A 15,431-nucleotide genomic window follows, 5' to 3' on the forward strand; every position below is an offset into this window, starting at 1 on the left:
CAAAGGGAAAGAAAAAATAAATTAAAGCCATTTGTCTTTGAGACTAGCTATTTGTGTAGAAAATATTCTCTTGGTTTTCGTTTTGTGTGACCAAGTCCTTTCTCCACATAATTATCCAAAGACGCGCTGTGTGTAGAGAAGCCTCAGCGGCCTAGGCTCCCTGGGCTCCCTCTCTAGAAAACACAACCATTCTGCCTGGGAATTGAATGTGCACACCGTTTCCCGCATGCTTTACTCCAGGGAGACTCCCTGAAGCAGCATGGTTAACTTGCCTCCTGGTTTTCCCCAGCCCTGACTGAGGTCTGATTGACAAAAAAATGATGCTTCTTTAAATCATGATGCTTCTTTATGGATGGGTTGCCCAAGCTGGGACTGTAACATCTGCCAGTCCGAGGGTCGCCTGAACACCTTTCTCACTCTGGGTGTGGGGAATAGAAAATACTTACCCAAGGGCAAGAGAGAACAGTCAAAAGAACAGAGACCTTCAACACTCCAGAAGACAAAAGATCTGTTTCTCTCTCACCAGCCTTCCTCTGGCCGAGGCAATACAACAGGCTCATATCCGTTAACCACGGGCTAACAATATTCTCCGATACTAATAGAGCAATATTTCATCCGACACTTTTATATAAGCTCCCGAGTTTGAAGAGCCCCTAATATAAATGAGCTGAAGGGCAAGCCGGCCAGGTGCCTGGAATCACTTGACCCTGTCCCCCTAGCACAAGCCGCGCTCACTCACACTGCTCCTTGCTGATAGCCTCATCACTTGGCCGTGCCCTCCTCCTTGCCAGCACCGCACTCTGCATTCCCCTCTGTCCCATGGCTTCAGTTTGCCACTGTTTGGATAGCTTGGGGGTTATCGGCATATTTCAACCCTGGGCTCTCTGGTGCCAACTTTATCCTCACGTGGTGGATACGCTCCTTGAAAGAGAAGTGTTCTGATTTCATTAGCTCATTTTCACTTTAGTTAGACTTAAGCATGGGTGTCAGTAGCAAAGGATGAATATCTGACTGACTTTGGGGCTCCTGGTGACATCACGCTCTGTACTTCATCCCCCAGGTAACAGTGACCAGTCTGGGTCTCAGGAGAAGCTTCTGGTGGATAGCCAAGGCCTGAGCGGATGTTCCCCACGAGACTCCGGATGCTACGAAAGCAGTGAGCACTTGGAAAATGGTAATGTTTGCGCTAACTTCTAGAACAAGCTTCAGCAATTCCCAGCTTCAAATGTGTAAGAATATTCTCTCCAAAGCCTCGATTCTTGTCTGGCAATGAAGCCACAGGTCATCTTTCCATTTCGGGCCTCATCCCCCACCGCTCTTCAGTTAGCATCTGTGCTCATTCCTCCTGGCTGCTGCGTGAAGTTTATAAATTCTGCCTAAAATACCTGCGGCCATAAAACCTAAATTGTGTGTCTCTTGTGCCCTTTTCTTCACATAGTAACCACCAGCATCTCAGTGCTGGGAATGATTAGGCCCATAAGGAAAACAATTTACCAGGTCGACCATCCATCAAGGGTACCCTGGCAGCCGTGTTCTGTATGTCATAGCCGCAAAGCCCCATTCCGGAAGCAATTGCCCCTAGAGAGGGTGACCAGAAGGGCCACGGGTCTTATTTGTGGCTTCTCTCTCCTAACAGTTGGGAAGCAGACGATATAAAACTCCTAAAGCCTCCTCCATACTGAACCAAGGTCTTAAGCGGAATAAGGCAGAGAGGGTAAATGGCATGGCAGGGGACTGTGGCTTCCTGTGGTGTGCCCTGACTTCCTATTATTGTAAGATTAGAAGCAGTAGTAAAGAGGTCATACTGCCGTCATGTCCTAAGCTCTGTTGGACACTTGAAGACGATAGAAGAACATACCCGGGTTCCATAGCATATACCAGCTATTGGAATTCTCATCTGGTACTAACAGGTTAGGCTATTTTTTCACATGTGCTGAAGCAAGCCATCTTAAGCTATAGGTTGCAGTTTGTTAGTGGGTTGTGAAGTCAGTTTAGTGACCCATGGATAATGGCTTTGTAGGACGCAGTAGAAATCAACACGTTCCATATGGTCAGGTGAGAATCATTAGTAACGTTACTATAGTCTTTACTTCATGTGTGTCTGTTGGATGGTAGACATAAAAATGTGTTTCTTTATGCAAATCATGCTTAAAAACAAATAGCATGGGAGAGTTATTTTGAGGAGTACCCAAACTTTTTCTAAGCTAAGACAAATAAAAGCTGGGTTCAAATTCTCATGAGGAGCTTACTCCAGTTACCAACCATACTCTTAGAGTAACCTCTCCTCTGCATCGGCACCCTGGGCATCTCACCCACCTCACACTGATGTCGATTCTGATAAGCATCACGGGAACCTAGCAATGTACCCCTAAGCTCTGCCACCCAGAATGTTCTGTCACTTTGGAAGATAAGCAGGTCCTCTGATGCTTCACATTTAGATGGCCTTGGTCAGTGCAACGCAAACCCAGGAGCCCGGCATGCTGTCATTTTTAGCAAACAGCAAATCTTCGGGTAGGTTTGGGAGGCATTTTTCTTCTCTGTTAGTAACTTTTCTGTGGCTGAAGCAATCTGGTAAATTAACCCCAGCAGTGCTGGCTTGGTAAATCCGGAAAGAAAGATAGTGCTGGCAAAGGGTTTATGCCCAGAAGAACTTAGGAAAACCTCTTGGCGAACTGGATGAAACCCGCTGGTGAGCCGTGCTTAGATTTCAGGGCAAGTCAGGGCTCTTTCTATATGAAGAATGTGAACCTGGCATTGATACATACATGGTTTAGGTTGGGAGGTAATGAGAGGAAAACATATTTCCAAAGCTTGTGCTCTATGAGTGTTAAGAGTTTTCTATTTCAGCTGACTTTTAAGCTTTCATATGGTCTGCTCTCTGAAGCATTTTGTTTCCATTTAGCTGTGGCGATTCTTCTGTTAATGAGAAACGGGATGGTAGCCAATACATTGAGTTGTAACCGTAGGCCATATCTCCATGTAGCAACAGAATAGTGACCTCCGAAGAAGGGGCTAGTGCGTTGCTGTTGAATAGTGGAGAGATCCAAGAAGGGTTTGCAATATGAACCTCTTCATAGAGGATGCATGCCATTTGACCAGGCCTCTCTGCTTTGCAGGATGTAAAATATTTCATATGCTGATTGGGGTCTTATCAAAATGGATGGCCTCGTTAATAAAAAGTCCAGTTGAGGAGAGAGCTGTTCTCATCCGCCAGCCTTAGGGGCTGTAGTTATGCTTGGCATGAAACACTTCATATTATCGGTTTGAGGTTTGAGGAAGCTCAGAAAGCTGTGAAATCATGAATGGAGACTCTTTTTCTCTCTGCTGATGAAGGCTAAACCGCTTGTACTGCTAGAGCCCTGGGCCTTTCTTTCTGTTCCATTTCCTTCATCTCTACTGCCTCACAGAGAGACTTTTTATCAAAGATAGCCTTCTGTTTGCCCCGAAGCAGCTACTTCCCTTATGGCGTGGGCACCGTCCAACCCGTTTTCTTGCTTTCCCTATCGTGTGCGTCCACAGCCTGATTGCTCCCTGCTGCTCTTTGCGGATCAAATTGAAAGGGTGATTTTGCTCAAAGGGGGGACTTAGAGTTCAAAATTAAAATACTGAATTCAGAATGTTTATTGATAGGTTGGTGGGGGGAACCTCTTAGCTATATTAATAATATGCTAGCTTTTCAGTGATTAGATGCAGCCATTTTTTTGTACCTTCCAAACCTGACAAAGAGTTGTGGTGTTTTCATCCTTTTGTAGAGTAACTTAATCACGTGTCTCAGATGTTTTGTTACCTGGAGTATTCTCAGGTTTATCAGACCAGGGACACAATATATGTCATTATCAAAAGAAGAGACAAAGCGCCATAGATGTGTGTGTGTGTGTGTGTGTGTGTGTGTGTGTGTGTGTGTGTGTATGAATTGCCTGGGCTTAAACACATGCCTAAATAGTCAGTGATCATAAGCTTGCCTGTGCTATATACATGCTTACATAGTCAGTGATCATGCGCTTGCTTGTCCCTACACACATACCTACATAGTCAATGAGCATGAGCTTACCTTTGCTACACACATACCTACATGATTACAGCATGTTCCCAGTAAAGCGTGTCACACAGTAGCTGCCGCTGTAAATATAAATCAGAAGCTATCAGATTGCTGGGTTACGTCTGGCTGATGTTCAGCTAACAAGCTAGCGATTCGCTTTAATCAGTTGCCGCACTAGAAGTGTCGGAGTAAGTATTTTGTAGATGGTCTCTGGCAAAACACTCCCTGCAGCTTGTTTACCGGTCAGTATCAAAGCTGCCTCCTCGCCGTTCTTGTGTAAATGTATTCAAGTAGAGTAGCGGCAAGGAAAGGATGACTTCCGTGCTGTTTTGTTTTAATCACCCATTGTGGGGACCACTCATAGAACCTGCTCTAAGAGATCAGCTCAGAAAGTCAAGCCGCCAAACAGATCTTACGGCTTGGTTTCTGAGTAGGGCGTGCATAGCCAATCAACCTTCTATACTGAATGCAGCTTGGAATAGACATTAACCCTTGGCTGCTTCTGCTTGGCACAGCATTTTATTTCCATGTAACCAATTCGTTTCTACCAATATAAGTACTTTAATGAGACCAGAATTCTTTATAAAAATAAAAGTGGGTCCCTAACCACCCTACATTTTTCAGTGTCCTAAGTGAAAGTTTTGTTGATGCAGGAATTATGTCCCCTACTAGCCCATGTTTGTACCTTCATGTCAGTGACTTTAAAACGTGGTTGTAAAAATATCTCTTTCTCTCAAGGCAAAACTCAAAAACCCAGCGTGCTGTCTACCAAGTCGTCCACAGAGTCCAACTTGAAGTCTTTCAGCAGGAGCCAGCCAGGCAATTACCCGACATTGCCGTTAACAAAATCAGTGGAGGTGCGCCAGCAGGGAGAGGAAGGCAGGTTGGGCCGAGGTCTAGCCCCGGACACTGCCCAGTGCGGAGATGTGCCCTGTGGGACTGGTTCGAATAAAAACCGAAGGAGCCTCCCTGTCTCCATATGTCGCAGCTGTGAAACCCTGGAGGGTCCTCAGTCTGTGGAAAGTTGGCCCCGATCCCATTCCCTGGATGACCTTCAGGGTGACGCTGATGCCGGCAACGATGGACCTACCAAGGTGCAGGAAGCCTGCCCTCAGAACGTACCGGAAGTGCCACAAAAGACAACTGCCTGTTCCTCTGAGGCTCAGCCCCGAGGCCGAGATCCTACTGCGGAAGACGGGATGCTTCTGACCCAAAGCAAGGGATTTTCTGACCCCCCAAAAATGATGGCTAAGAAACTGGATGGCCCCACAGTGACCTCTAATCTTGGCGTATCTCCTCCTCAGTGTGTTCCCAGAAATTTCGAGGCTCAGCCTCCAGTTAAACCTGGCGTAATAAGGACGTCTCTTGAGGGTCACAGAAAAGGACATGACCACCACCCCCTGGGCACCAAAGAAGGGGTAGATGGGGAACAGAGCGCCCCTGAGACCAGGACACAGCCCAGACATCCATCGCAGCCCCCACCTGTGCCTGCCAAGAAGAATCGAGAGCGCCTGGCCAATGGCCTGCACCTGGTCCCCAGCCTGGAGGCGCCTACCCTGCCGCTGAAGAAGGCCAGCCCTGCCAGTCCTGTCAGCCCCTGTGACTGCCCCTCTCCCCGGGAGCCCAGGCCTCCCTCTGGACCTGAGCCGGGCAGCCCAACCTGTGCGAGACCTCCGCCGTGGCTGGCAGAGCTGCCCGAGAGCACCAGCCTGCAAGAGCATGGTGTGAAGCTGGGCCCAGCGCTGAGCAGGAAGGTTTCCTGCGTCCGGGGCGTGGACCTGGAGATGCTCACCGAGAACAAGCTGCAAGCTGAGGGCATTGATCTCACCGAGGAGCCCTACTCTGATAAGGTATCCAAGGCTTGGGCCTCAGGGCCTCTGACTGTTGTTTTTCTCAAATGAGAGCCAGGTAAGGGAAAGGCCGCGACCGCAAGTGCTGTGGAGACAGCATGGTACATTCTACTTACAGCCTCTGTGAGCGGGAAATGTACCCCTTACCCCGGGATTCGGTACAAATGCAGCTTCATGGTTTTCTTACCCCCTTGCTTGGTTTTAGTTTTTGGCAGCTGCGCTTATCAGGGAGCACAGTTAGTACCGGAACTGGTTCCCTAATGGGATGGTGTAATAGCAAGAGAGACCTGAATTTAGGGTACATAGCCCGCAGGCAGTGTGTGTTCCTTCCTGTGTAGTTCAACTGGGGTTTTCAAATAACCCGTGTTATCGTCTCCCTGTCAGATTGCTGTAAGCAAATACAGTTGCTGGGAGCATACCTAGCAAACTGTCGAGCCTTCCAGTTCAGTGTCCTGTTCTGGCGTGCGACAGCAATTACACGCCAAGGAGCTGGGAGGCATGATGTGAAAACCCTAATGCACCCAAACCATTCACATCTGCGATGAAACACGGTTCTGTTTGAAAAGAGAAAAACGTACCGACACCAAAGCGACTTTGAAGACAAATCAGTGATAATAGAAGAGGCTGTGCTTTTCTTCGGGAAATGCATCTTCTGTCATAACGTGTTCCCGAGAGTCGCTGTCGTTAAATTCTTATGATCATCAGTGCCTCCCAAGAACAGCCCCTGTCCCCTTTGATACTGATGGCTGTGTAGCTCTGAAGGGGAAATGGGGAGACTTGTGCAGTAAATGTGTCCGGGTGTGACAGTGGCGTCTTCTCAGATGAAGGGCAAATAGGATTTGTGGAGTGATGGCTTGGCTTTCCACAGATTAGGGACCATGCTCAGCCACACTGAGGCACTGAGTTTTGTAAAAGTGAGTTTCAGGCATCAGAAAATAGAGGACCGTATGGTCTTAGTTCTGTTTTGAAATATTTAGAGCTTATTGGTATGTGGAAGATGAAGATGTACGCGTGCTCCTTGTCAAGTGTCCGTCCCAGTAATAAACGGGACATGCTCCTTTTGAACTAACCCTTGGTGTTATTTTCTGAGAGCCGAGCCTTCACGTTTGTTGGATTTTAGGTGGGAGAATGTCTGTACCACCATTCATACCCCACTCCTCTTTCCCCTGGCAGCATGGCCGCTGTGGGATCCCTGAAGCTCTGGTGCAGAGATATGCCGAAGACTTAGATCAGCCTGAGAGGGACGTTGCCACCAATATGGACCAGATCCGGGTGAAGCTGCTTCGGAAGCAGCATCGTATGGCGGTGAGCAGCCCACATTTTGGGGAGGAACCCATAGCGTTCTGTAGTACATGTTGTTACAAGACCCTGGCTGGCAAGTGTTAGCAGCACAAGGGCTTGCTAGAGCCCTGGGAAGAAAATAACATGGTCTGCTTAGATTTTGATTTCGTTTTTTAGAGGGGTTTATACGTGCTAGAAAAGGCCTCTGCCACCGAGCCACACCGCCGACTTTTGTTTGTTTAGGCATGGCCTCATTGTGTAGTTCAGGTTAGCTTTCAATTTGTGAACCTCCTGCCTCAGCTTCTTGAACACTGGGATTGCAGGCATCATGGTAGGATGCTCAGGCTAAGACCATTTTAGTTAAATAAGACGAGTAAGTTCAAGGAATCTCTGTGCACCCCAGGGAATTGCAGTTGACATCGGTGTGTTATGTACTCGGAAGGCACTGAGCCGACTTTATTCTTAGTCTGTGAGAGAAAGCTCTGTGGAGTGGGACAGAGTGAATATGTGTTAAGAAGTTTGGCTTCGATATTCTGCATTTCTCCAAACCCCAACACTGTATGTCCCAAGGATATAAAACTTCTACGTGTCAGTTTTCAGCGGGTCATTTCTGTGCACATGTGAAAGAAGAAATGCACAGTTTTAAGCCTCGCTGTTTTTACTTATGAGATCACGAATCTGTTTTAGTAAAATATTTTTCTTACGACCAAGATTCCACGGTTTTTATTAAGTGAATATTCTATGGTTTAGCCAATTATGTATCAATAAATGTTTAGGGCTTTTTCTCCTAGTTTTTTATTTTAAATGATATAGTGGAAAGCAGCTTTATTTTTTTTTAATATATCTGTGGAATTCCTAATAATATCTGAGGATTTCTATACTTTTATGAGAGTTCACTTCTTCAAGATTGTACAAAATCAGGGCTGGAGAGATGGCCCAGCGAGCAAAACACACAAGCATGGGACCCAGATCTTACCTCTATAACATCATATACTTAAGTGTCGCTCGGGAGGCAGAGACAGTAGATCCCCGGAGCTCACTGAGCACCCAGTCTGGCTGAGTCAGCCCGTTCCAAATGAAAGCCGGAAGCCCTGCTTCAAAATAAAAGATGGACGGCTCCTGAGGAAGGCCGTGGAAGGTTGACCTCTGACCTCCACACACATGTTGTGCACCTTTGTGAACATGAGTACACGCACAATTACACACATTGTGTGGGCTTTGACACCCTGCATATCTTCTTCCGAAACACAACCTTCTCTGTACCTACCAATCAGGTTTTAACATCCGTTTCTCTGCCCTAGTCAACTCTGGATATTATTAGATTTTAAACTGTTGACTAACCGTGTACATTTAGATATTTAATTTCCTGGTTGTTACTATAGGGTCAAATACAGGAGAGGTGACACTTTACAAAACCCTACCCATTGAGCACCGTTTTCGACACGGCCACGCCTGTTTGTCTCTGCAGTTCTCCTTCGTTAAAGGATTTCGTGGAGACAAAAATAGCGGGATATATGTAAATGCCTGCAGCTTGGAGCCTTACGCACATAACTGGGATTTGATCTAATCCCAGATTCCTTCTGGAATCTTCTAGAATAATCCTTGAAAGTCTTTCTCATTTTTGAGCAGAGTTCTTGATGTTTGACATCTCTTAGCCGTGGCATAGCTCAGTCCCGTCCCTCTTAGCCAACAGAAAGTAACCCTCTCATTGTACCTGTGCAATCTTCATGACGTGACTTTCCTTATTTACCCAGATCCCAAGTGGCGGGCTGACGGAAATCTGCAGAAAGCCCCTGTCTCCTGGATGTGTTGCCTCTCTGTCGGATTGGCTCATTTCCATTGGCCTGCCCATGTACACCAGCACCCTTTCTGACGCAGGGTTCAGCATGCTGAGCCAAGTGCCTTCCCTGTCCCCCACTTGCCTTCAGGAGGCCGGCATCACAGAGGAGAGACACATAAGGAAGCTCATATCCGCAGCCAGACTCTTCAAACTGCCACCAAGCCCTGAGGCCATGTAGCCAGGCCTGCCATGGCCCTCTTTGGACAAGAGCCAGCCTTCCACTGTGCTTACGAAGCTGATACAATCCCTCTAAATCTGCTGGGGTTGACCTGATCCAGAAGGAAAGACCCCACATGGGGCTCCCAGACCAGGATTGGTACCAGAACCGAGGAAAAAGTACCCCTCCATGCCAAGGAAATCGGTGTGGTTCTCTTCGATCCCCAAAGGCAAGACAAGCACTTAGTTTTGTTTTCAGACACGGAAGAGCCAAGATGCCAACTTAATTGCGAACACGGTGTATCCAGTCTGTCTTTGTGCTGGCAGACGGGCTAGAAGAGGGCAAGGCAGCCCGCTTGTGTCTGACGGTGCCCTTGCCCATCTGTCGGTCACCCCGCTGGATGCCAGAGCCCGATGGGCTGAGCGAGCTAGGCCAAAGCAACAGACTCTGGACTTACTGTACACTATTGCCCAGACTCCTCCGTTCAGAAGTGAGAGCGGCTGACTACACCAAGAGCGGGGCAACCCCGTTCTCCTGTAGATAAACAAGAGACATTTTAATTGCTTTCTAGCAATTAGCTTTTGTTTGCCTTAATATAAACTTTTAATCAGTTATCTATCTAGTGTCCGCAACCCTTAACCCTAGTTCCAGATCTTCAGCTTAGACTGCCATCTAACGTATTGGGGGTGTTTTCAGCAAAAATAGCCCTTTTTTTTTTAACAGTCTCGTTCTAACGTGGTTTATTTTATAGGGGTGACTACCAGGCCCACATTTCATGTTGGCTTTTAGCTTTTAAACTAACCACAATTTCAGTACAAGTCCATCTGTACTCACAGAGGGGGCATGTATGTTCACGTGTGCAACGGCCCTTCATCCCACGCTCTTTAGTGAGTACCCGTCATGGTGGCCACGATGCAGTGGTGACCACGGTGCCGCAGCAGGTACACGGAATCCTGACCATGCCCATTCCAAAACCCGGTCTCAGCTAGTGGATGACCTCAGCAGAAAGTCATTGTCGTGTTGCGTATCGCAGAAAGATTTTTTTTTCTAAAAAGGGAAGTAGTTACATGCAGTTTGTTGGTTTGTTGTTTGTTTTACTTTTTTTTTTCCTTTTTGGCCAGTTCTACAGTTGTTTTTTATCTCTCATTTGTTACTTAGATAATTATTTTAACTCAAAGGTTCATCATGGAGCCAGACAAGCCACATTGGCTGTGTGTTCAACTCTGCATCTTTTCAACTGTTCTTGCAGCTGTGATTCAGTGTAATCTCTCCTCTTCTTGTCTGATGTCTGGTTTCCTAGCAATCGGCAGACTTAGACAGATGCCCGGTGCCATCGGTTTGCCATACAGTGTTTTTCTCTCGAGCATCATGTGAAGGCTCAAGTTCTCACAGAGGCGCTTTGAACACGGCCTGGATCAAAAGTCCTCTGATATGTCACTAGATCATTAGAACACAATTTCCCTCAGGAGAGGAGGGCAAGTGGTCTTCTTAATAACAAAACCAGCCCGACCATGGGCTTCATATGGCTGAACCCCTGGCTCTGAGGAAAGGGACATTCTCAGGTGATGTCTTTTTTATTTTATTTTATTTTTCACACTTCGGTATGCATTTAAGATAACCCTATGTTTCCTCAGTTTCACTTGCCTTCTATAAGATGCCGTGTGAAGAAGTCGAGACAAGTTAGACTAAAAAGGCAAAGCCCCCGGATTCTTATTGGACTCTTAAAGAAAGACCTCATGTTTGGCCCCCTGGGTTGTGGCCAAGTCTCCCTCATGGGTGGGGATGCAGGGTTCTCAGCCAGCTACAGCATCTGGGTTGTTTCTCGTGCTGGTGTGGGACTGGTGTTCAGAAACGGGCGTCTCATGCTTTTGAAGTAACCCTGGCCTGACGTCGTAAGAGATTCTGCTCACGATTTTAGCTGAGTAAAAAAACAAGAAAAAGTCATGTTAGTGGTACCAAGGGAGAAGGAGAAATCTCATGTGAACTTCCAAGGTTTAGCCCATTCTCAGTGTAGGGTTTTTTCTTTTCAGTCTTTAACTAGCACCAGAGGTCTTGAGAATGCCAAACAATATTTTTATCACTCTGGAAATCATTGCCTTTGCATGGAAAACAAATTCAGGGACCATGAATTTAGTGTGAATGTCTGAAGGGGCTGAGGTGGTGTTCTCTCTCTCTCTCTCTCTCTCTCTCTCTCTCTCTCTCTCTTTCCCTTCCAATATATCTGTAGTATTTGTTTGTTTTTTCTTTGCTTTTAACAGTTCATTTGGTTTGAATAAAGCCTGAATGTTGGTGTGTGGCCCTGAGGTGGCCTGGGGCTGTCCCTAGGGCTGTGAGTGGACAGGTGGCAGGCTTTAGCAATATCCAGTTTTGATCAGTTGCATTTGGTACAGAATTTTGAGTGACGGTGAAACTTGTTGTCTTTGGAAAGCACAAAAGAAAGCTGGAAAGGCATTTCGGCTCAGGTAGCTACCCAGAATGTATGTGATTTGTGCGTCTCAGCTGTCCGCAGAGAAAGCAGCTGCCCAAACTTCGATTTACATTCCCAGATGATAAGAGCAAATAGCTTTTCATGGCCTTGCATAGTTGGGGGCCCTTTTCTCTGTCCTGACCCCAGGTGTGGATGAAATTGGAAATGATTCCTCTGTGAGAAGTGTTTCCCCGACACAGCCTAGTGTGTTCCACAGCTGCAGCGGAGCTGAGGTCGATTCCCAAGTCGCTGCTGTGTGCGGACTGAGTGAGGTTCCAGAAAAGTCTGTCTTGCGTCCACGTTATCTTGATTTTTAAATTGATAGAAAAGAAAAACAAACTGTCAAGCAAGTTATATGACAACTAACAACATTGCACTTTCTGTATATGAAATCAATATTTAAATAACTTATTTTTCTCCATTGCTGTTCTTAAACCTTGTAAGTAGCTGTAATATACCAATACCAATACGGTCTTGCAATTGCTTCAGCCCAAGAAAGCTGTGTATTGTTTTAAAATTTGTACAAACAAATTATTGTGATGATCCATTTAGAAGAAGAAAGGCGGACAGGAGGGTTTTCCTGCGCATCGAACTTGTCTATAATTATGTCATCTATGTACTTAGGGGAAAAGTAAATAAATTTCTTCAGTTGAGTCTGTTTCTTTTGTTCTGGTGGCGCTTCAAAGACAGAAGAAAAATGAAAGAGAAACTTGAAAATCTTAAAAAATTAAAGGGAATGTGGTTGAGGAGTGCAGTGTTTTGTGAAAATATTGATTGTACAGGGGTCTTTTTTTTTTAATGACTCACAAAGGTTCTTTCTTTGCCTGATGTCTGTGTGTCTGTGTTCATGTGTATGTGGGCATGCATGTGCCATGACGAATGTCTGGCGGTCAGGCAGTCCTGGGTGACCTCAACTTCCATCTTGTTTGAGACAGTCTCTTACGTGTAAAGTGCTCTGTCCACCAGGAGGTCTGACCCACAAGCTTCCAGAGTCTGCCTCACGTCTCACCGTGTGAGCACATGAACCGCTGCATCCAGCTTTGCGTGGACCTGAGTATCCAGGCTCAGGTCCCCACACTCACACAGCAAGCGTTCTAGCTCCCGAGCCATCTCCTCAGCTCTGCTCATTCCCGATAGCAAAGCACACTAATCATACAGTTTTTCTTTTTTGAATACACAACAGAGAGCCATAATCATAGCATCTCTCAAAAGAAAGATGTTTGGAGGTCATCTCTCTAAGCTTATTGTCCTCAAGTGAAGACTTTAGGGCCAGGTATATGGTTGGCTTGACCAATAATTCACAGTGAAACGTAATAACCAAACTCATGTCTGCTACTGAAAGAGAGAGAAGTTCAGGTTAAGATAGTCCAGGAATTAGCCAACTTGACAAAAATGTCTTTCCAACATTGGTGAATCAGTGTTGGTATAAAGATCAGGGTTTAGTTTCATTTGGTTTGGCTTTTGTGGTGGGAGGGCTTGAACCCAGGCCATTGCATATGGCAGGCAAATGCTCTGCCTCTGAGCTCCAGCCCATCCCCCAAAGAGGAGGGTTCCAACAGTAACATTTCTTGAGTATATAATACATGCTCATGAAACAAAACAAAATACATCTCCTTTCTTGCCCTCGACTTCATTTCTCCCTCCTCCCCCTCCAGGCAGCTCTTGCCACAGCACTGGCCTAGCTTTGCAGACTTAGTGTAGACAGACATAATTCCATGTGAATTGCACATGGATGATAGTATATTCTTCATTTGCTTTCAAATGAATGTATTCTGGCCATCTCATGTCTACATCCTTCCATTCTCTTAGAGGCTGTGTAGTAGTCTATCATGCTGATGATTTATTTAACCAAACCTCTGCAGGTTTTGTTTCGTTTTTAGCTGTTAGTAATTAAAAACCCCTTTATCACTTGGCAGGTAGAACAGCTGGCTTCCAAGTGTACATATTCTAAATTATAATCAGATATTACAAATCCAACTGCCCAATCTCATCAAAGAACACATTACTGTGGTAGTTGGGTATCATGGGGTTTTTCTTCAGTGACAACTTTATTATAAACTTGACATACAAAGTTCTAATGGGGACAAGACTGAAGAATTTCATCATTTAAAAGTTTAAATACCACATTATAGATGGGTTTCATTTAATAATCCTCCCTCTGTGGTTTCCAGCCCCCCAAGATGCTGGCACCCCCCAAGCCCCTTAACTTCAGTTCTGCTGAACAAGGTTGACCCTCTCATGACAGACAGGTTCCACATCCAATTTCAGAGCCGTCTGATGGCGCCCAGTCCAGAATGAGGCAGCTCTCGTCTTGTTCAGGGCAGCATTTACTCGTGTATGCTAGCTGAATAGCTGATCTGGCAGGTAAGGTAAAGGCTTTCTAGCATCAGTTGAGATGCCTTGTACCAACTTTCCCCAGAGTAACTTGGGGATACTTGTCAAAATGAATCTCATAGTGATATCACGGTCATGGCCCCTGGTCCTGTGGCCTCTAGCTCTTCCTTGGTAGGCATAGCATGTCCAAAAGGAGAGAGCCAAATTTTAGTTTCCTTTCTTCTGATTATTGTTGGGCATCCATAAAGATTTTTGAGTTTTTCTATCCTTATCAATTTAGCAAGATACTGCTATGTTGTAATGCTTAATAAATATTGATCAAATGTAAAGGCTAAACCTACATTAAATATCTAATGCAGCCACGATCCTAGAAAATGTCCCACCAGTCTTTCCACTATGCGTATTTCTCTGGAGCCCGGCTGGGTGTTTTTACAGCCTACTGAGTAAGGTAGATGCTTTTGTGCGTGTATCAGGTCAATTTCGGAACCAATCTGATCTGGAAAATAATTCCCTTGCCAAGGCCACCAGAGGCACAATTCTTTGGAAACAATTGCAGACCGAAGACTTTGCCATACACTACATGGCATACTACCAAAATGTGCCTTTTCTTGCCCATGCACTGGGGTTACTTGTTGACTTTGCCCATGAAGAATGATTCATCAACTGCCGTATTGTGCTCCGGGTCTCCCATATAATGCTCTTCATTCCTGCTGCTCACAACCAAATACCTTAAACCGTCTCTCTTCTTCCTAACAGACTGTGTATTTCCCAGCCCACTCTCGGCCCCCTGACCTCCGCCAGTGGCAACAGGGTTCTGTTGCTGAGTCCATTCGTGGAACGCTACCTCCTGCACCACTCACTTGCTGTCCTCAGTACTGGACATGGCTGCCTATTGGCTAGCAGTTCCTCCCCCTCTTCCACCTGCCCCACACTGTAAATATTCCGGAGTCTTAGACTTCCACTACATTTTTCTTTCTTTTAAGACTTTATTTCGGAGGAGGTATGTATACATGTGTGCAGGTGCCCTTGGGGGCTAGAGGTACCAGATCCCTCTAGTGCAGGAGCTTGAAGTGACTATGAGCCACTTGCTATGGGTGCTGGGAGCCAAAGTGGGGTCCTGTGGAAAAGCAATATGTGCTCTTAATCACCGAGCCATCTCTCCAGTCCCCCATGACTTCTTGTTACTGGGGTTTGTAGAGCATAACCTAGCAGCCCTGGAAAGCTGGCTCAATATTTTAATTAAAGAAACATGTAGTGGGAAATGGAGAGGGGAGGTTTCTTCAATGTGGCCACACAGAGAAGAGCAACAGATAAAGAGTGAACCCACGACCCTGAAGTCCACAGTAAAAGTCCTGACCTGGTGTTTGAGTTGAGATAAAGACAAGTCCTGATCAGAGTGCAGTCCCTAGTCCATCATGGTTTCCACTGTGGTGTGGTGAGTCTTAAGAAGAAAAATCTCATCT

The 15,431-nt window shown here is 46.0% G+C and overlaps 1 protein-coding gene across 6 annotated transcripts in view; it reads left to right on the forward strand.

Moving 5' to 3' along the window:
- Sash1 (SAM and SH3 domain containing 1) overlaps positions 1-12,287 on the forward strand; it is a 171,123-nt gene extending 158,836 nt beyond the window's left edge. For all 6 annotated transcript variants that reach the window (XM_075949185.1, XM_075949204.1, XM_075949195.1 and 3 more), the window contains 4 exons: positions 1,061-1,174; positions 4,778-5,889; positions 7,063-7,194; positions 8,925-12,287. In XM_075949185.1, the coding sequence (XP_075805300.1) occupies positions 1,061-1,174; positions 4,778-5,889; positions 7,063-7,194; positions 8,925-9,188 (1,622 nt within the window). In that variant the 3' untranslated portion in view covers positions 9,189-12,287. The remainder of the gene's footprint in view (positions 1-1,060; positions 1,175-4,777; positions 5,890-7,062; positions 7,195-8,924) is intronic.
- Positions 12,288-15,431: the final 3,144 nt, after the last annotated feature.

This window comes from Microtus pennsylvanicus, chromosome 1 (assembly GCF_037038515.1).
Source record: "Microtus pennsylvanicus isolate mMicPen1 chromosome 1, mMicPen1.hap1, whole genome shotgun sequence".
Classification (NCBI taxonomy): Eukaryota; Metazoa; Chordata; class Mammalia; order Rodentia; family Cricetidae; genus Microtus; species Microtus pennsylvanicus.